This window comes from Camelus ferus, chromosome 12 (assembly GCF_009834535.1).
Source record: "Camelus ferus isolate YT-003-E chromosome 12, BCGSAC_Cfer_1.0, whole genome shotgun sequence".
NCBI classification, from domain to species: Eukaryota; Metazoa; Chordata; class Mammalia; order Artiodactyla; family Camelidae; genus Camelus; species Camelus ferus.
The window spans coordinates 5,416,713-5,439,129 of record NC_045707.1 but is presented as its reverse complement, the minus strand read 5'-3'; the positions used below and the strand labels follow the sequence as shown (position 1 = coordinate 5,439,129).

General features: G+C 43.9%; 1 protein-coding gene across 2 annotated transcripts; it reads right to left on the bottom strand.

Annotated features, from left to right (window-relative positions):
- Positions 1-3,254: 3,254 nt before the first annotated feature.
- On the bottom strand, positions 3,255-17,330 carry ADSL (adenylosuccinate lyase). Of its 2 annotated transcripts, none has more exons than XM_032492306.1 (13): positions 17,103-17,330; positions 14,337-14,540; positions 12,652-12,696; positions 12,053-12,132; positions 9,488-9,659; positions 9,229-9,275; positions 8,543-8,633; positions 8,031-8,100; positions 7,738-7,885; positions 6,303-6,393; positions 5,594-5,683; positions 4,895-5,071; positions 3,255-3,534 (listed from the first exon to the last, which is right to left on the bottom strand). In XM_032492306.1, the coding sequence occupies exons 1-13, from the start codon at positions 17,271-17,273 to the stop codon at positions 3,448-3,450; spliced, it is 1,473 nt and encodes a 490-aa protein (XP_032348197.1). In that variant the 5' UTR covers positions 17,274-17,330; the 3' UTR covers positions 3,255-3,447. The 2 variants fall into 2 exon arrangements, with proteins under 2 accessions (XP_032348197.1, XP_032348198.1); XM_032492307.1 differs by having other exon boundaries at positions 17,158-17,300.
- Positions 17,331-22,417: the final 5,087 nt, after the last annotated feature.

Here is a 22,417-nt window from a genome sequence, read left to right as displayed (position 1 = left end):
GTGAAATCTTGCCATTTGCAACAGCAATGGATGGACCTAGAGGGTATTACACTGGGTGAAATGTCAGACAAATACTGTATGATTTCACTTATATTTAGAATTTAAAACAAAAGAACAAAACATAACAATAGACACAGTCATAGATACAGACAACAGGTAGTTGGCTGCCAGAGGGGAGGGTGGGGGAGGGGCGAAGAAATAAGTGAGGGAATTTAAGAGGCACAAACTTCCACTTGGAAAATGAGTCACGGGTATGAAATATACGGTGCTGGTAATAGTTAATAAATGTGTAGTATCTTCTTATGGTGACATACTGTAACTAGACTTATGGTGATCATTTTGAAATGCATTAAATACCAAATCACTATGTTGTGTTAACAGGAACTAACATAGTGTTTGTAGGTCAATTATACTTCAAAAACAAACTCACAGAAAAAGAGATCAGATTTGTGGTTACCAGAAATGGGGGGAGGGCAGATGGATGAAGGCAGTCAAAAGGTACAAACTTCGTTGTAAGATAAAGAAGGGATGTAATGTACAACATGATAATTATAATTAATACTGCTGTAGTTGTTAGGAGAGCAAATCCTCAAGTTCTCATCACAAGAAATTTCTTTCTTTAATTTTGTATATGAGATGACGTATGTTCACTAAACTTACTGTGATAATCACTTCATGATTTTTGTAAGTCACCATTATGCTGTACATCTTACACTTTTACAGTGCTGTATGTTAATTATATCTCAATAAAACTGTTAGAAAAAAAATCACCTTAAACTCATTAGTCAAGAAACCACACTATCTCATTATATAGCTTTCCAGCATTTTTTTTTTTTAACTGTTTCCTATTCATTTACGTTGACTCATTCCCCATTCTCTGGTTGGTTGAAGTTCAGGATGGACTCCCTTCCATGGCAGGCAGACCAAACCAACAGCAGCCTCCTCCTCTCAGCCTGCTCCCAGACTAACCACACCAAGAAGAGATAAAGATTGGTGAACACTCATGGGCTTAGGAAGGAAAATGACATTTTCTGAGTACCTTCTTGCTAGACCTTGGATTTACATCACTATTGTGGAGGCACCTAACCTCTGTGCTTCCTCTTTAGGACATCAGACTCTCCTGGTTATCAAGTGAAATCTATTGTCAGCCAGGGAAGGAGGGGAGTTAAGTGCCCAGGTGTCTTAGAAGGCTGTCCCACAGTCCACTCAGACCCTGATTTCTGGATGGTTCTGATCCTGGAGCTTGCATCCTTGGTTAACTGAATTCAATCTAATCTTCAAGAAGCCATGAGAGTTCTCTTTCCTCAGCCAACCTGCAACCCACCCAAATGCCTTTAATGAAAATGTTAACATAAGATCAGATAACAAAACTGCCCTTAAGAGTATACCACAAGAATGTAAACATAAAACCAAAAGAGAATGGAAAAGGAAAGACACATAAACCCACCAAATAGCCCAGGAAAAAAAACCAGCCAAACCACCAATCACAAGAGATCAGAATTGTCAAAATAAGACTGTCATCTATTTCCTTATTTTCTATGAGTAAATTTATTACCTAAAATCCGTGGTATCTGATATTCCCAGTGTGTCTGGTATATAACAGAAGTTCTCAGATTACATTAGAAATGCATGGATAGGAGTTGCTTCCTCTTCAGGGGCCGCGAGTAGGGAAGGAAGCAGACAGCATGTCTGAACAAAGCCCGGCAGTTAATTCCTCGTGCCAGACCTAGTAGTTTCAAACATGCCAGAGAGTCTCATGAGAGCGGAATCTCGGAGTAATCAAACCGTCTCTGGAAGAACTGAAATGTCATGGGGCTCCGGGCCATCCATACGTGTCTGCTGCACTGAATTGGGTTTAGAATGTGGTTTTAAGGGCTGCCTCCTAGTCTCTGTTTCCGATAGGCAGAACTCTTCACGTCTGGCTGCCTTTGATTGGATACAACTGGAGGTGATTCAGCCTCTTCACCCTCGCAGCATTCCCATTCCTGACAACTAGATGACCCAAAGGGGACAGTGCAGGGAGAAGCACTAACTCACAGCAGTTCCAATGTCTGGGCCCAAACCTGCTTCAGACTCTCACCAAGGGTATGGATGGGTCTCAGCTGCCTCTCCTGGGGCAATGGATAATCAAGTCCCACCTCCCTCCAACAGTATCTGAAGCGATGACAAGTTTTCTCTTGTAAGACAAAGAGCCCTATCATTCCTTCGCCTTTCCTCATATGACAAAGTCCAGTCTAAACTGGACAAAGGCTCTCCAGTTTATCTCTGTTCTCAGACTGGGTGTCCAAAATTGAACATGGTGACACGAGTCTGGAACAGTAAGACTCTGGGGGCTTTTCTAGACACCACACTACCATCAACACATCCTAAAACTGTCTTACCTCGCTAGCAACCATTTCTGGTTCATGCTGAGTTTCAGGTTAACTTATTTACATTTACCTTAATTTTTCTTTGTCGTTTTGGCCACATTGTTTCAATCTATTTAAGTTAGATGCAATCTTAGTTATTTTACCAAGTAATTGTATTGGTTAATTGTCCTAGTTTTGTGTCATCTGCAAATCTGAGAAATAAGCTTTCTTCATTTCCATCTAAGCTGAAGATTTGCAGAATGAGACAGGGCCGAGGACAGAAGCCACTGGCACTTGCTAGTGCTCTCCTTCCAGTGGTGGTAACGGCTGTAACTCTCTCACCTTTGGCTGCAGGTGGTTCAGTCAGCTATCAACCTGCATAACCCAGCTGAGAGACTGTCAAATGCCCTGGTGAGATCAATATACCCAGTTAGCATCTCCTTGATACACAAGCCTTATCAAAGATCAAGGCGGGGTCGGGTACAGCCCAGTGGTAGAGTATGTACTTAGCATACATGAGGTCCTGGATTCAATCCCTAGTACCTCCATAAAAATAAATAAATAAACCCAATTACCCCCCAACCCCCTAAAAAAGATCAAGTGAAGCTGGGTACAACTTGAGCTGAGCAAGCCTGATGATCACATCAATTTCTCCGGGAATTTATCGTAGCTCTAAATTTCATTACTTGTTCTACCAAATATAACTGAAATGTAGGTATCCAGCCATAATGAATCACTGAATCCAGATTATTTTGCTAGGCCCACATCAAAAACATTTTCAGAAGAAAGGACCAGGAATGCGTTTACTATCTCAAATCAAGTGAACACATAAAAAGGACTAGACTAGCTGGAAAATATGCCTTGAAAGAGCAGAACACAAACTATAAGCTACATTGATCATGCAAGTTTGTGTTGCTGTAAAAAAGAACCAACGACAATGCAATTTATTTCTGCATTGTAAACTTGAGAAACATGAAAGCACCATGGAAAGAAAAATTGAAGGTAACAATTCTTGAGGTAAAATAAGGCACTTTTTTGTGACTTAGCAATAAAAGTTAACAAAGCCAACAACAGTTCCCTGTTTAATTCTCTTTCAACCTCACAGACATAATTCTGCTTTCACCTTCATTACACTTTCATATGGTTTCAACAGGGGATACACCTCCTCTTCTAAGAATCTCTGTACCTGCCAAAGAGAAAGCAAAGGCAAGACAAAAGAAAAGGTTAAGATCAAATTTTGATAATCCTTTTTTCAACGTCAGTTCATATCACTGAGGCCGAATTTGATAAAGCTTTTATTCCACTACTCAGCTTCCATTTTTCTCAACTACCTGTCAGAAATCTGTTCCTAGAGACAGGCAGCTCACCCCACCAGGACCACCAAGCTGCCCTTCCCACAAACCAGCTTAGCCTATGTTCTCTCAGTTGGTCTCACCATTCTCCACCCACTACCCAAGCCCAAACCAACACTGCTTTCTCTCCTCCCCATTCAACCAGCTTCCAAGTGACCAATGCCCTACACAGCCCGCAATCACTGCCCGTGTCTGCCCAGCTGTGGCTCAGAGCCCTTAACCCATTGCAGCAGCCTCCTTTTTGGTCACCCAACACACAGTATACGTCCTTCGAATCCTATACACCAGTGATGTGAACATAAATGATATGTTCCAGTCTGTCTTCCACTTTAAATCCTAACTACTTCTGGGTCACTTGATACTCTGGCAACCCTCAATGATTCTGCCTTTTCTCCCATGTTGGACGTCCATGCGTTTGCCAGCTCCTCAGCCTGGGGCTCCCAGGTAACTCCTACTTGTCCCTAAGATTTGACTCAGATGTCTTGTCTTCCAGGAAGTCTTTCCAACTTCTACTATTCTAAGGTTGTTGCCTTCATGACCCCCCCCAAAAGATGTGTTTCTTTCAATTTTCACATGTATTGCTTGGTATTATAATGACTTATTTACAAGTCTTTGCCACTAAGTTCTGACCTCCCTGAAGATAAAGATTATCTATTCATCTTTGAAGCCCCAGAATTAAACAGAGGACCTGAACACAATCTGAGCACTTAGTCTGCACTCAAGAAATGTTTCTGAATTAACACTTGTAGTCTCCAAAAGACTAAGAGGAAAAATGAGACCTTTACTGAATACTTACAATGCACCAAGCACTACGCTAGGCCTTTCAGGCCACACAACCACCACCACCTATGAGATATGTATTCTATCCCATCAGCCCGCAAAAGCCAAAAGTCATGACTGAGCCCAGATCTACTGACAGTAAGATCCAGTCTTTGTCCTTACGCCACAGGCTGCAGGCCAAAAGAGAATTCAGAGAAATCCACAGGGGGAAATACTTAAATCAGCTCAAGACAACCAAATCTTGACCTTTTCGCCAGCAACCTGCTCTGAATTCTTTCTGACTAGCCCCACTCTCATCACACCTCCTACGAAGCAGAAACATTAAAGACAGTACTCCAGGCTCTGCAGCCCAGCCACGTAACAAGAGGGCTCCCGGGGAAGACTGCAGCGCCCTGCAAGTGCTCTGATGCTTACCTGCTGGGATGCGCGACCAGTGAAAGTAGAAGGATCCAACAAATGGTCCAACTGGGAGTGAATGGGACTGAAGTAAGCATCAGCCTGGATACGCTCTATGAGATCATTGTCACCCCCTTCCTGCTTGACCACGGCAGCTGCCTGCTGGGAAAGCACTCTAATCTTCTCGTGGCAATCCTGGGAAGACAGCGAGGTGCTGCTGGTCTACTGCTAACAGGCAACGGAACGTCCACGCTGTCTATGGCTGGTGGCACAAAGGCCCCCCGGGCGGAGGTGACTCCCTTCAGTCTGACTCCACCAAGATCCTGACTGTCTGACCACATCCTAGGACGAACCTCAAGTGGATGCCAGCTCCTCTAAAGCTTCGTGAACCCTCTGCTTGTGTGTCCAGCCCACTTTCCAGCATTTCCTATGGAAATTCAGACCTAGTCTCTTCACTAAGCGTGGACCTTTTCTACAAGTGATTAAGCAATTCACTTTTTTTTTCAGGATGAATTATTTAGCAATTCACTTTTTAATAAACTGCGTTCACCACAATCACCCTCGAGAGGTAAGCTGTTCTACATGGTGGAATATGGTCACTGTTCTGCACCCATACCATAACTGAAGGAAACCACAGAAATGCCTTCTTCTTCAGGGAGGAGGGCAGGACTAAAGGTGTACTTTCAATTAATCCAGGAGCATGAAGGGGTTACAGACCTGGCGGTTACCCCCAGCTTTCACCATGGCCATGATGATGTTCTCTGTGGCCATGAAAGGCAGCTCTTGCCGAATGCGCCGCTCAATCACCTAGGAGAATGAAAGGCCAAGAAGGATACCCCAGGTTACAACCATGACCAACAATGCACAGCAGGGACACAAACTCCCACATCCATGAAGAAAGACGAAAGGAAGGCCTGTCTTATTCTACACCAGAGTTTTCAGTTTTCTCATAATCCAGAGTATTATTTTGATTTTAAAAAGAAATACTGATTTAATTAAACCTTTAAAAGTTGCTTCATCAGAATGACTCCTAAAACCTCAAGTTTGTACAATTTCAGTGCCTGACCTCAAGAGCTGAGTATAGGACGGACACAAACCCATCTGGCTTAGACTTAAAAACAGGCAAATGGAACAGTCTACTCTGCCAGTCACGCCAGAGCTGATGACTCACGCTGGCAGACAGTTCTCAAGCAATTCAAAGTACCTCTTCTCCCAAACTTTTCCATAAGAGTGTCTATGAATTCCACAGACTTATTCCCTAGAGCTCATGTCACAGCCTGAAGCGTGAGCTCTGGGTTGGAAGAACTCCTCCTGCACCAGAATAGCTCCCCCAACACACTCACTCCAGAGGAGGAAAAGGCTATACCCCGTTTCCCACATCCCAAGGTCCCCCCTAATATTTTACTTTTTAATTGAGGCTGCTTACTTTAGGGTATACCACCAATCCTTCAGAAATGTTCTGCAACGTGTTCAATATAGTATCTGCAGTGAGAAATGCCTCGGCCAGACAGATCCGTCTAGAAAACAAACAGCCAATTCAGTTATCGCTTTAAACAAACAACAATTTCCATGAAGTGTGCCAAGAAGCGGCCCTACTGACTTCTCATGCCAGATGCACTACTTGGACAGTTTCCTTCAATTTCATGATTTCAACTACCCCAGTGTCCTAGTGACCCCCAAATCTGTCACCTCTCAACTAGATCACTTAACCAAGTGCCAGACCATACACCCGCTTGGGAGCTCCACCTGATTATAGGCTCCTCAAACCCCAGACTGAATTCATCCACTTTCCACTGCCTCCTGCTCACCCTCTCAAATCCGCTCTTCCCCATCCTGCAGCTCCCGCCTCAGTGAATGGCACCAGCATCCTGTCTCGGACCTTAACGCTCGCTCCAGTCAACCACCCAGGCCAGCCCGCCTGACACTGACTTTACATCCACATCCCGCCTCTCCAGTCACATGACCGCTGAGCCAGTGTGGACTCAGATTTTTAGAGTAGACTCCTAGCTTGTTCTGATCAGATCCATGTCCCCTTACAACAGATTCTCCAAATTGTTGCAGGGTATTTTAGTGGGCACATCTGATTAGGTCAAAGCCTGCTAAAAATATTCATTGGCTGACTTCCAAATGAGTTCATGTTTTATTTCATTAGATAAACCAGACATTATGCACAGATCCCAGAGAGCTAGGTTTAACTATTTATCATTTCCTCTCGAGAAATTCCAGCAGAATGCAAAGCAAACCAGAATAAATGCTTTCAAATAAGTATAAATATAAATTAGAAAATCATATGCATGCTGGTACCTTATCAGTAACTACAAATTACTTCTGACCCATCTCATAACTAATCAAGATGCCACTGTGCCAAGATACCAGTTGACATCCACCTGCCTTCAGAACAATATCTAGACTCCTTTTCAGGGCCTAGAAGGCCCATCATAAACTGGCTACTACCGACCATCAGGTCCCACCTCACCATCTGCTACAGACTTCATTCTCCTGTGCTACCCGACTATTAGTCACACACTATTAGTAACTCTTTCTCCTGCCTTTGTGCCTTTATACATGCTCCCAACCTTATCTTAAATGTCTAAAAAATGCCTAGATTTCCTAAGCCTCAAAGCATCACCTCCCCTGTGAAGCTTTCCTTGACTCCCCTAACCCCCTCCCTCCTCTTTGTTCCACAGAGAGTACCCCGTGTATATTTCGACTCTAACACTTATCACACTGTTCTTTCTACATCCAGGGTCCTTAGGGACAAGGAAGGAATACAGAGATACTCAATAAAGTCCTTCTGCTTCTAGGCCCCTCATTGGGTCCTCCCCACAACCTGCTTTATCTGACACCCTCGATCCACTGACCGGTTGGCACTATCATCCAGTGTGCGTTCAAACCACTGCACAGAGGCTGTCTGCAATGGGTCCGTGACCAGGATCATGAGGTGACGGGCAAGGCTGCAGCACCGCTCCGAGCGCATAGGGTTCCGCTTGTATGGCATTGCACTTGAACCTGCCCATTTAAGGGACCAGAAGCAAAGACAGGAAGACTTCAGGGGACAGTGAGCGCCCCACCATGCTCTGGGCGAACTGCTAACACATGCCCACAAACCTCCCAGCATCTCTGTGGTATTCCCAGGTCTTCACATGACACTCACCAATCTGCTGTTTCTCAAAGGGTTCCTCCATCTCCTTGAGGTTTGCCAGGAGTCGTATGTCAGTACAAATCTGGGGGAAGAGCGGGGGCACAGGCAACACCCACACTCTTAGCAGCGGGGCTCTGGAGGCAAGGACTACGCTGGTGAAGGAGGCGAGCTCTTCAGCTGTGCCGCTGCTAAGCTGAAGGCCAGCATGTCCTCCCCGAGAGCTCCTAGACAGGGACTTACTCGGACTTCTCTTGGCTCCTGAAGAGCTGGAATGACATATTCAGGGAGCATGGAAATGTTTTGGTGAAACTCATGGAGAAACAAAGGCAAGGTGAACTTAATGAAGATGCTGTAGCTAGTCCTTCCTTTAATGCACTTTACTTTAAGTGAAGAGGCTTCACTGACGGGCCCCAAGTTGTTAAAAGTGATGCCTGACATCTCTTGAGAGCCACAATTGGGTCAAAGTCTAAGGCTGGTTTGGCCTGTCTGTGGGGTCCAGCTCTCTCATCACTACCACCACTCACCTTGTGCACTGATGCCCCCAAGCTAGCCAGCACGGAGAGCACCTCAATGTCTACTTTCCGTGTATAGGTCTGCCCTGTGATGATGAAAGCCCTAGAAATAAACAGAAAACAGCCTTAAGTGACAATATTTCAAAATGTGGCCATGTCAAGCAAACAAGCAAAAAAGACTAAGTGAAAGTTTGGTCTCACTGGTGTACTAAGACACACTGAGCCCAGAGGACCTCACAGACAAGTGGCTCTGGGAACAAACTGTTCTTCCATCCTTTCTACTAATACCCAGACAGCTGCCCTGACCTGAGAAGGAAACACAGTCCAGCGTGCCTCTGTCCTGCTGCAGCCCAGTGGAAGCGCCCGAAACAAGGACCACTGGTGAGCCTTGTGGCTCTCAATGTGAATGGCCAGACTTAGATGACCCAGTGGAGGCCCTCAGTAAAGAAACAGAAACAGCAACATGGGTAAGGCTATTCTAAAAAACCCAGAACTAAATAGCTTCCTTTTTTCTTATAAATTATAACAAAATAGAACCTAGACTACAAGAAGAAAAAACGCAGGCCAGAGATGGAAGGAAATGGGTGGAAGAAGAAAGAAAGCAAAAACCAAAAGAGTTAAGGTCAAATCTAGAGGTATACTGAACACAAGTCTTTCAATACTTAATAGGGAGGCCAACACTTTTCCCACTTACCTACCTTTTAAATCCTGCCTTTTCTGTCACCATCTTGTCAAGCTGCTCTACCTTGGGAAGAAAAGACATCCCTATAGAAATCCAGGTGTGTCTAGTAGGAGATCATCTTGACATGTCAACCTGTACAGGTTTCCAGCTTTGGTACCCCTTCCAGTCCAGACTCCACCCATCCCAGCATCAATTGCTCCTACCATCCTGGGGTCAGCGATGTCTCTGGTGCTCCCACAGCTGAGTCTGTATTGCCCTGGTCACTTTCAGAATACCTTTTGGTCATCTCCCTCGAAGAGCTGCAGGAAGCTGGCCTGAGTGCCAGTGGTGCCCTTCACTCCTCGGAAGCGCAGGTCATCTCGGACACGCTTCAAATTCTGGAGATCCATGCAAAGATCCTGAATCCAGAGACAGCAACGTTTCCCAACTGTAGTCAGCTGAGCTGGCCTGAAAACAACCCAAAGAGAACACAAAGAAGTCTCAAACCAATGACTTGCTTCATAAAGCTTTCATTGCTTCTTTTAATAACCACTGTTACCTCGGGAAAGGGGAAGAATTAAAGTAAGAGATGGAGAAACAAGTAAAGACAAAATAAGAGCTAAAAAGTTTAAGCCAAGTTGGGGGCGGGTACAGCTCAGTGGTAGAGCATGTGCTTGGGGGGCATGAAGTCCCTGGTTCGGTCCCCAGTGCCTTTGTTAAGGAGGGAAAAAAACAAACAAAAAAAAGTTTAAAGCAAGTAGCAGTTAAGCAGATTCAATATCATTTATAAATATTCAATGTTTATAAAACTAAAGAGCTATTAGCATAGTTCTTTCATCATCATCAAGAGGCCCTATAAAGGCAGAAACAATGTCTGTTTTGTTTGTCCCCAGACCTTGCAAGAAATATACATGTCACAAACACTTTCCAGGTATCTAATGTGTCCTTGGTGTTAGAAATACAACAAAGAACAAAACAAAAAGGTCCCTATCCAGTGGAGCTCAGCGTTCTAACAGATGACCTAGCCTATTCCAGATGGAATTTCTCTATGAGGCTAATGATACTGACAGCTGGAGACGTCAAGGCACACCACAAGTAATGTCCATAGGAGGCGTCAAAAGCTAGGGTACACAGCCCCAAATAAATCTCATGCGAGTTTTCCTTGTTAACTCCAGCTAATAGATTAATGGTACAAAAAAAAATAATAATATATGAGTGGCCTTGTTCATAGCAGCATTATACACCGTAGCAACAAAGTGGAAACAATGCCAAATGTTCAGCAACTGGTGAATGGAAAAAAGGAGGCACAGCCAAACAATGGAATATTATTTGGCTGTGAAAAGAAACTAAATACTGACACATGCTACAGCATGAATGAACACTGAAAACACCATGCTAAGTGAAAAGTAGCCAGTCACCAGAAGATGAATATATGATTCTACTTAAATGAAATGCCCAGAAGAGGCAAATCCATAGTTAGAAAATGAAATGAAATAAAATAAAATAAAATAAATTAAAAATAAAAGTGGTTGCCAGGGGCTAGGGAATGGGGGAATGGAAGGGACTGCTAATGGGTAGAGGGTTTTCTGGGGGGTGATGGAAATATTCTGAAATTATGTATTGCTAATGACTGCATTAATTCTGTAAATATACAAAAAACACATTGAACTGTATCCGTTAAATGGGTGAATTTTCTGGTATGTCAGTTACATCTCAGTAAAGCTGCTTCTTTTTAATTACCAGGCTGACCCTTCTAAGGTGGTGTCTACGCACCCAACATCATTTCCTGCGTTCCTAATGCCCGCCAACTGCGGCAGCAGACGCCGCTCATTACACCATCCCAGGTGTATGCTGGACGCCTGCTGTACCACGAATGCCTGCTGAACACGCTCCAACAGATGCAGGAGAGGAGCTTCAACACAGTGACTCTGGGTGTGCAGGGAGCCGGCACAGAAGGCAACATCCACCATGGCCAAGCCACACACACCAAGCACTGACTCCTTCACATTAACAGTTTCTTCTGGTTTCTGCTACCAATAACCGAGGCCCTGATTTTAAGGAAGAGGAAACTCAACAGGCTCTCCTGAGTTACAGGAAATGATACCCTTGTTGCCGTAGCAACATCCCATCAAAACACAAGGCAGATGATAACATACCACTACTCAAATGTAGCATTCCCAAACTGACATCATCAGCCTTAATAAAAGGTTTTACCCAGTAATCATAAAAATACTTGCACATTCAAAAACTAAAAACTACAGACAGTAGGGGAAAAACTTATTTACCCTACTCTGTCATAAACCAGAGTAGTCAGTATTTACATCATGGTGTGCTTTCTTCCATTCTTTGTACAGTTTATATGCTGACTTTCTCCCACAACATTAACCTAAGCACATTTCCATGGTATTAGTCTTATAAGCATCATTTTAATGGCTGTATATTATTCCAACCTGTGGATATACTATATACTTTGTTTAATTATTCTCTTATTCTTGGACATTTAGCCCAATGCTTACCATCATAAATAATATTTTAACAAAGATCTTTGTACATAAGGTTTTCCCCATAATTTGTACTACTTTCTCAGGATTCTCAAGAATGGAATCATTGAATCAAGAATACTTGCTAAGGCTCTTAATACGTATTTCCCAATAAAATGAACCATTAAAGTTATTCTCTCACCAGTACAGCTCTTAAGGTAGATACAAGGTTTGTTCTTTATAAGCACTCCAAGTTATCTGCTTATATTATGTTTTGAATTTTTTTCCCTTCAAGGTTACCACAGAGAAGGGAGAAGAAATAAATAAAAGCCAGTTGCACATAAACAAGCCCAATTCCCAAGAGGTAATCACCTCACTTACTGGAAATGTGTGAAACCTAAGGTGGGAAGATCGGCTCGTTCCTTGGCAAAGTCGGCAAGCCGAGAGATCGCTCTGGCAAGCTGCGAGAAAGACCACGTGGTAGAAAGAACGTGAATTCAGGCTGAGCACTTTATGTAAACAGGAGCTAAACTGGGAGACACTTTCATATAAAATTACATCTCCAGCTCAGAGAAGGCAGAGGTCATTTTTTTTTATCTTTATGTCTTAAAGTGCCTTGAAGAGTTCATACTAACCAACATTCAAAAACTGAGCTAAAAATGTCACCTAAAAAGTTACAAATTATTTTTGCACAATTTAAACACTACCGGCACGCTCGTGAAGAAAAACAGGACAAAAATCATAAATCTGACCCACATATTCCAGCAACATGCTGCAGGTTACACTTCCTTCACTTAAAAGGCTGTGCTTTAAAAAGCATTATTAACTTACAGTGTTTTAATTCAAGAAGAAACAATTAGTTTTACAGGTCAGACGTAGGATCATTCACCTGAGTAAATGTTTATTTAGAGTTACACTGTGCTGACTCACTCAAGGTGGTGCCCACCTCCTGTCACAGCGAACTTCTGCCAACTTCTTACCTTTGGCAAAAGCAGGTCAAATGCATTTCTAAGAATAATCAGGTCCTGCAAAGGAAGATGAAGTAGTCTTTTGTTAAACAGCTCCGTCCAGACAGCATTATGACAGAAGACTTTTTGGCCATCACAACTGGGTTTCTCAGTTAGCTGCCTGTATCATTCTTAGCAAGACACCATGCACGCCAGAAGATGCTAACAGAAATTGTTCCTTTCATTTATTGTTTCAAAAGCACACCGACTTAGCAGTACTGCTGAAATCTGTAAGCACATAATCTTTATACTTAGAAAGCCCTATTTATGTGGTATCTAAAATAACTGGAAAATGATAGGGGTAACCCTGTGAATACTGTGAAGATGTCCAGGTCAACAGTTTTTGTCTTCCTGTCAAGTCTCTAAAAAGCATCCACAGGGCGCATTCCATTAGTTTCCTCTCCCTTTTTTGTCATGTCTATCACTGCTAACAAAAAAAAAGGCATGAACCAGAAGACCGAGGTTTAGGAAATTTAAAGCTGTTCTTGAGGGAGTTAGGAGATGTAAGTATTTTGGGCAACTCCAACACATGCTCATTAGGCAGTAATTGTTGAGCCCAACTACACACTCAGTACTTTTAACAAGGATATTTCAATTTAGAGGACTGTTCTTCTCCCATTATCTGACTCACCAATTACACACAGATGCCTTTAATAAGTACTGCTCTGGACAAAATAATGTTATTTGGGGCAACTTAAAAATTACTGGCTTCTTTCTAAATTGGAAGTGTATCTGAATCTAACTTCTGGTCCCACTGTGATGAAGGGCACAGCTTTGGAGCCGTTCTACCCAGTCCTCTATCCTTTCTAGCTGTGAAACCTACAGCAAGTTCTCCAGCCTCTCATCTGTGGATATAGGAATAATAAAGCCAGAGCCAAAGACTACATGTCCTGAATCCATTTACGTGAAATTTCAAGAAAAGGCACAACTATAGGGACAGAAAGCACATCAGTGGTTGTCTCGGACTGGAAGCAGGAGTGGAGACTGAGGAGCAAACAAGCAAGGGAGAACTCCTTGGGGTGAGGGATATGGTCTAACGCTGGTGTGCGGAGGCTAAATCACTGCAGAAATTTACTAAAGCTCACTGAACCAGACATTTAGAATGGTAACTTTATGGTATTAAACTATACCTCAATAAAGCTATTTTAAAATGGTGATAATTGCATCTGTCTCTTATGGTTGTTGTGAAGAATAAATGAAGCACATATAAAGGGCTCAGAATAGCATCAGACACCTGGTAAACTCTTGGGAAAATGCTTGCCATTACTTTTTTAGGTCCATGAGACACTTCTGCTAACTAAAGGATATGTTTAAGAATTACAACACAATGCTTTCTTCTTTTCAGAAGTCACAGCACGGAGTTATAAAGGACTTGGGAAGAAAATCCCTTTGGAAAACTACCTTGGCCACTAAAATGCAAAGATCTCAGCTTTCATCCAGCATACCAAGGTGGAGGCAGAATCTGTAGACCTTATTTTATGGAGATCATTAGGGGCTTATAGTTTAGATTGGAAGGATTTCAAAAGCAGAAAATTCCTAAGCAGTGAGATACTAAGATCTATGGAGTCACTTCCTAAAATGGACAGAATCAAATAAAACTTATAAATGCATTAGAAAGGTTGAGTCCTAAGTGGAAACAAAACAACACGGGCTCCTACTGTATTGTCTCCCACATAGCAGGAGGTGGCACCAAGGTGAATGATGCCAGCAGCTTTCGGGCAGCAGTGGGCAAACGTGTGCACGTGAGCCATCACGTCATGTCGTAACCGCTTCTCTTCCTCAGCTGCCATTTTGAAGTCGATGTTGTCCAGGTTTGACTTCATCTCCTGGATTTGTTCATCTGTGATAGGCAAACCCAATGTCTGCAGAACAGGCAAAATAAAATAACCTCTTATGTCACAATTACTTCAACTGAAAAAATGACACTGAAAAAAAATTGGTTCATGTTAGCATGTATGCCCTACCTCCCAATTCTTAAACAAAAATTGGGGGCAACTAAACTAAAAGGACAGGGGGAGGAAGGAACAATTTTCTAAATGAATTATGGTAAATTATATTCTAAGTAAAATCCAATATATACAACAATAATGTAATCCTGATTTTTGTTCCCTCTGCCCCTGTGTCTCTGCTCACTCCCTCACATGTTCTGGTCTCGGGGCTCAAACGTCATCTTCTGAGAGGTCTTTCCTTTCCTTCTTTTGTGTGTCTCTCTCTATTCCCTTAGCCTGGTTTTATTTAGAGCACTTATCACACCACATGACATTTTTACAAATTTATTAGCCTGTCTCTCCCCTCTAGAATACTCTGAGAGCTTGTGGTATTTACTGCTTGCTCCTTAGTGTCTGGCACTTAAGTGCCCAAAGTGTAGGACCCAGGCCACAGCTTTACATTTGATCTAGACGGATTTTGTCAGAGAAACCAAAATTAGGAATGCTGTTAGTAGTTTTGCCAACAAATTATGTGCAGCAAATTCAGAGCAACTGAAAGCAATTCCAGGAGCACTTATGAGAAAACAAACACATCAACATCTTACATTCATCCATCACTGAAAAAAAATCAGGCTGCCAAAAAAACAGCTGGCAGCCCACAGGCAGCTCTGAACCCTGGGGCCAAGTACTGAATATACACGTTGGTGAAATTTATTCTAACCTCACTTGAAAGTTTCAAGGCCTGACCCTGGAAAGGAGCTCACATCTTAAGACCTATCTTGTCCAAGATGGTAGCTCCTAGCTAGATGTGGCTATTTACATTTAAACTTTATAAAAAGTAAAAACTCAATTCCTCAGTCACACTAGCCACATCTCAAGTGTTTAATAACCACCTCTGGCCAAGGTGCCTTGGATCTTCAGTCATTAGATACGACGTCTCAGGGCTCCTCTCAAAGCAAAGCAGCAGGGGGCAGTGTGGTCAAAACTGCTTCCTACCTCCAAGCAATGCATCATCTCAAAATTCATTCCCTACTCCTAATTTTCTGCATTCCTCCAAATCTCATTCCCCAAGGTTTTTTTTCTTAATTATGTAATTTATGCTGCTAATTTTGACACCAAACCTAATACATAATCCAAACTCAGGCTGGTATCAAAACTGTATGCATTTCAGGCAATGTGTGGACAGGGCAGAGGAAAGAACACATATTTAGACTACATTTCAATCCCAGCTTGAAGCTTTTACCAGCTATGGTGGCCCTGGCAAAATCGCTGAGTGCCACTACCCTCACCTACACAGAGAATCAAATACAATAGAAAACAGGGTACATGCTAATACATCGCGAATCACAACACACTATTCATGTCCTCCTCTACGATCTGCTATTGTTATCGGAGCCCACAGTTCATGAAATCTCTCTGTATCTTCATTCTATCATCTGTAAAACAGGACCTGTCACAAAGAGTTGTTTTGAGGATTACTAAGCTATTCACATGCAAGGTCTTCAAACTGCCAGGCACACACAGAATAGGCACTGCAGATATGTCTGATAGTATTTGTGTCATTTTATTTCCTTGAGCACAGTGATAGGAAAGGGGAATAGTCTAGGAAGAAAAGTTTTCTGTTCGGGGACCGTGCACCTTGGTCCTGGGCACTACTCAGATCGTTTCTGGGTTAACTAAATGTCATTTGGGAGGACATCGCCATCTTGCTTGTTGTGGCATTTTCCTCTGAAACTTTATAGCTCTCTGGATCACCTTCAGCTACCTTCAGCTCCTCTGGGAAGTCCCGTTGGGAGCTATTTCTGAAACCCATGAGCTGAACAGCTCTACATGCAGCTCTTATATGAGAAACCATAAATCTCGTCTAATAACCCCCTTCCCTGATTCTCCCTCCCGAGACAAAAGGCAGCCGAGTAGGGCGGAAATGGTTGCCCAGGAAACACGGATTTTGCAGTGACAATCCTGTCTCAGACTACACTGCGGCACTGTGGAAGATGAAGTGGCTAAGCGCTTCGCTCTGCACTGAACGCGGGTTCACACCTGGGTTCCGCTGTTAATGGTTGGAAGCAATTAACTCGCTGGATTATCATTGAGGCTTGGTCTTCTCCCCTATAATACGGGGAAATCACCACCTAGCTTGCCAAGTCTTCATGGGTTAAAGGGGGGAAGACGTGCAGAGAATCGAGCACAACGGCGTGTAACAAGCGCTCAGCAGTGTACCCGTACAGGAACCGCCGAGATTCACTCCCTGAACCGGGAGACCGCACTTCTCGAGGTCCGCTCTGTGGCTCTAACCCTCGATGATTAAAAACATGAGAAGCAACAGGTGGCGGCTCCCGGGCCTCCTGCCCTGGCCTTCCTGGGGCAGCAGCTCCTCTGGAAAGGGAACACCCGGCCGAAAATAGCGGGGCAGCTGCCCTGGAGGCTCAGTCCAGCTCGGTGCCCAGCCCGGCACGTGCAGGGGCGGGCCCGCCTCTCAGCCCCGGAACGCGTTACCTGCTCCGCCTCCGCCAGCCATAGCCAGAGCTGCCGCCAGGTCCGGAATTTGTACCTGTCGCTAAACACGAAGCACATCTCCGGGCTGGCATAACGGGAGGCAAGCGGCGAGCGGTAGCTTTCGTGCCCGCAGGCCTCCTCCCTCCCGCCACGGTCTCCTCCCGCCGCCATCCTGAACACGCGACCCAGTCGGGGCGGACAAGATCGGCGAGGAGGAAGCGGAAGCCCGGGGCGGACCTTCCTCCACGCGGGGCGGGACTTCCTCCACTTGGTCCCTTCCCCGGGGCTCCGGGAAACTCAAGCCCTCAAGGTTGCGGAGTTTCGGCGACTCGCTGGTCAGGTTTCAGGAGTTTCTCTTCGTTGACAGACAACGTGATTAGCGCTTCACAAGTTACTTACAGTTCTGTGTCTCGCTTTCCCCACCTGAAAAAAGGTACATTAAGACCTGTCTTTAAGATTGCTGTGAAGTTTGAGTATCAATGTCTGGGACACTCAGAATAACACTTGTGTGTTTGCTATTATTATTATTGTCGCCCACCTGCCTGGCGCCCAGCGCGGTTCTCAGGAGAAAACAAGATGCCAAGGGAAATCGGCATTTATCGAGTGCCAAGTGAGCCCCTTGCAGGAAACTAGTAAAAATGGATTTCAGCAAGCGCTGGAACTGAGACTCTTAGAAGCTGAAGACTTGCATAGGGTCACCCAGCTAATAAGTGGAGCCGCCCGACTTCAGATCCTGCACTCTTAGCCATCATGTAGCCAGCACGCTGGGTATGGCATTCCCCCTCATCCTGGAACACCTCTCCCTCACTACCTCATACTTAAAGGCCCAGTCCAGAAAATGTTCCCTGATGGTCCTACTGTTCCCTCTGGTTGGCCACTTCTAAGAATAAAACCACTAACGTTTATGGAGGTCTCAGTAGGTATCAGGTCCTGTCATGAGTGCTTTACACACGTGATCTGGTTAAATCCTTGTGAGGATCCTTGAGTTGTTCAGGTATTATTAAATGATACAATACCACACACTACTACTCTCCAGTGCAGAGTAAGTGTTCAGTAAATGCCAGCCATTATGATGATCTCCATTTTGCAGATGACAAAACAAAGGCAAGCAGGTTGAACTGTTGTGTGACTGCTTACATAGAAGGGAAAGAGCTAGGAGTTAAATGCAGGGGGCAGGCTCCAGGCTCTTGGTTCTTACCAGATTCAGATGTACCCTTTCCTTTGTGCTACAGTATCAGGTCCTGTGCTGCTTTGAAATTACCCGTTTCAGAGTGTCTATCAGGGGAGGTCTGTTTTGAATTCTCAGCTTGTTTGCTTATGTGAACAGCCCTTTTTCCGGTAACCATAATACTTTAGGGATATTAAAAGTTGCTGATTAGATCTCAAGACTTCCAAGATCTTGTCTTTGACAACTTCTTTTCCTGTCACCTTTCCATTTCTGTGTTAATTTATTTACGATTTATTCACACACCTATGGACCACCCTGTAGTGTTCTCCCTCCTCACCTCTGGGATTTTATAGATGATGAGTGACCTCCTTGCTTCTTATAGGCCTTTCTCATAACTCTCACCAGAGTTCAGTGTTGTTTGCCTTTCCCATCCATGGCAAACTCAGTGGGGGTGGAGGTCACGTCTGTCGTGATCAGCCGTGTCCCTGGCAGGTGGATCTAACACAGGACTAGCATAGTATAGATGCTCAATAAATGCTGGGTGAATGAATGCTGCCCGAAGGACCCTAGTGCACAAAGGGAAGCAAGGCCCAGTCACCAAGACGCAAGTTTGATCCTGAAGTTGCACTTCGTCTTCCCATAGTCTCTCACATTTCTCCAGTGTCCTCATTCCATAGATCCTTCGTGTCTCCACCTGGGCTTGAGAATTGTCAGAAGTGACCACAGCACCAATTCTGGAATACCCTGCCATCGAAGAAGCCCATCAGTTAACCTGGGCCTACCACCTGGGTTTTCTTCCACCTCCCCTCTGGAGCTGCCGAGGATTGGTTTTGGGGGTGAGGGCAGACAACTTTGGAAAGATGACTACTCCCTGCAAATTCCCACTTGTTGCAGAGTGCTTCAGGGCTGTCGTTGCTCTGCTGTGCTGCACTGAGCTTACTGCTCTCACTTTCCACTGTGACTACTGCGAACTCAACTGTCTCCTCAGTCTTCTGGCCTCTCTCCTGGCTCTGCTTCACTTTGCTGTTACTTTTCCTCCTCCAGTAGGGGTTCCTGCCTTCATTCTGTCTCTTCATTCAGTGAAGGATCTTGCTGTTTCAATTATTTTATGTCAAATCTGCAGTCTCTCCAGTTCTGCCTCTCTTCTCCTTTGATTATTATTATCTTTTTTAAATGCACAGGTCCCTTCCACTATAGAAACATCTTCACTTGCTGTTATCTCCTTAACACAGAAACCTGTTTCTGGCTGCCTCTTCACCACATGATATGGTTAAATCCACGTGAGGATCAACAACCATTCCTGGCACTGCCAGTTATTAGCTGTGAGACTTGGGCAATTACTCAGTCTCTTGGCACTTGGATATTCTCACCTGTAAGACATGCCTCATGATCCCCAGGTGTACAGCGAGGGGTCTGGGGCTCCTGTATTCAGTAAATTTGTTCCCTTCCCTGATGTATTCCTTATCACTGCAATGCAACCTCTGCCTCTCTCATTTCCTCTAAACTGCACTCTCACTGATCACCAAAAGCTTCCTCTAATAAACAGTAGGCCCTTTCTGTAATATATATGTTTGCCTATTTGCATACAGAATCACTAATAAAGTCTATGGTGGGGGCAGGTAGACACGCAGGAAACAGGATGGGCTGGGAAAGAACAGAAAAAGCATCCCAATGTACATCTTTAAATCATTTTGATTTTTGAGTTAGTCCCCCCCCCCGCCCCGGTACTAAATCATCCCTCTTGGCTGATTGAAACATTTAGCTTTTTTGATAACCCCTCCTTCCTGCTTTGAAAACTAAACTGTACTGATTCTTCTCCCTTTCTGACTGCTCTTCGGTGATCCTTCCTCCTCTCACTCCTGGAAAAGGAAGCAGTGGGAATTTCCTCAAGATTTAATCCACCTTCACTCCCCTCAGAAAACGCTTGCACATCTGCAGGTCTTACCTTCTGAGTCCACGGGGTTCTCCAAAGCTTTGGTTCTCAGTCTTCAAAGGCCACCTAGACACTTCCCGCTGGTTGTCACTGTTAGCTACAACAACATCTCTAAATCAGGAGTTTTACATCTGTCCTTCTGTTTTTATTTCAGGCTTTAAAAATACCTAGTTTCTTAAATTCTTGATGTGATGTTCTGCTATCCTTTAGGATGGTTCATTTCACAATTGTGCATAACGTGTGCCAAGCATTGTATTAGGCCTGAGATGTAGTGGTCAGCTGATGAGGCTAGAATGGAGAGGGAGAGAAGAGAGGGAGGTAAATCTGGAGAAGTAGATGGAAGCCAGACCATCTGAACCTAGTTGGAAATAAAGATATTTGGGGGTTTTATTCTAAGCAATGGGAAACCACTAAAAGGTTTTAGGCTAGAGGATGACTCCATCAGATTAATGTTTTGAAAAATATCTCAGCTATTATGTGTAGAATGGATTAGGGGCAGGGGAACTGGAGTGAAGGCCAAGTGAGAAACCAGCGGGGCTAATGCAGTGGATTCAGGCTGTCAGTGATCTAATTTAGACAAAGGAAGTAAGTGGCAGAGGAAATGAAGAAAAGGAAGAGATTAATTTAAGAGGTGCAATCCATCCAGCCTGGTGATGGGTTTTAGTCATGCGGAGTAAGGATGCTCCTATGTTTCTAAGTTTTATCACTGAAAGCATGGTAATGCCATTTATCATGGGGTGAGAGGGGGTGCAAACAGGCAGGATGGACTTCTCTTTGAATTTATTGAGTTTGCAGAGCGATTAAGATAGCCAGGTGTTTCAAAATGCTGAGTAGGCAATTATATATACAAGTCTGGAGCTCAGTAATGGTTGCAAATACAAATTTAGCAGTTATTAGCATGTAGATGGTAATTAAAGCCATAGGAGGTTTCAGGACTTGGAGCTGGTGAACAACACAGAAAAGAATTCTGCCCTTTTCGGTGCTTACATTCCAGTGAGGGAGATGGCTAATAGAGACTAAACAAGATAATTTTAGAAAGTGATAAGTTTTATGAAGAAAATATAGTAGGACAAAGCCCAGGAGGGTAAATCAGAGCTGCCTGGGAAAGGGCGTAGGGAATCCCCTGGGGTGATGGTCACGTTCTATATTTTGATAATGGTTTGGGTTAAACACAAGCATTTGTAAAAGTTCAGCAAATGTAAATTAAATTTGTACATTTCATGGAATATAAATCTTATATCAAAGAAAAAACAAAACCAATGTTGAACTGTAGCAAATGATATTCCTACTTAAGTATTTAGAGGGATGCACACTGATGTTAGCATTTACTTTGAAGTGCATAAAAGACAGGAGTGACTGATGGATACACAGGTGGGTAAATATATGATAAAACAAGTATAGTAAAATGTTAATGACAGGATCTAGGTGGCTGATACACAGTGCTAACAATAAAATTCTTTCAGCTTAAAAAAAAAAACTGTAGCAGGACAAGAGCACAGAGCAGCTTAGGGTGGGGGTGGAGGTGGTGACTATTTTTTTGAAAGAATAATCAAGTAAGACCTCACATTTGATCAGAGACTACACAAAGATACAGGGAAAAGAGCATTCCAGGCAGTGGGAAAATAAATATAACGGCCTTAAGGTGGGCATGAAATTGTTGTGATTAAGAAAAAGGGAAAGCTGACAGGGCTAGTCTGAGACTGCGACTGGGAGGTCAGAGGGAATGCGACCGTACGTGGGATTTGTGTGGGGTTTATGGGCCATGGTATGGAGTTTGGATTTTAACTGCAAGAGAAACCACTGAAAGGTAGAGGCATGAACAGAGAAGAGTCTGGGGTGGGGTCAAGAGAAAAGATGGCAGACTTCTAGGTAGCTGCTACAGTGCTCTAGGTGGTTGGACCCAAGAGTTGGTTGTGGTTAGATGTGAGGGATGTGGACTGTTTGAGGATTTATGTTTAGTATGGACTAAATAAGCCATGTGGAGAAGCTGTGGGTGTGAAAAGTCAGGCGATCAGTGGTGCCATTTACTGAGATGGGAAAAGACTGGGGAAGAAGGAGATTTGACAAGGAGGGTGGAGGGGTTTGCCCAGTGGATTTAGAAGTAGACAGGCAGTTTAGTCAGTTGGATAGACAGATTAGGAAGTCCAGGGTTGGAGATGTAATTTGGACACGTGTTGTATTTAAAACCACACAACCAGGTGAACTCATCTAGGG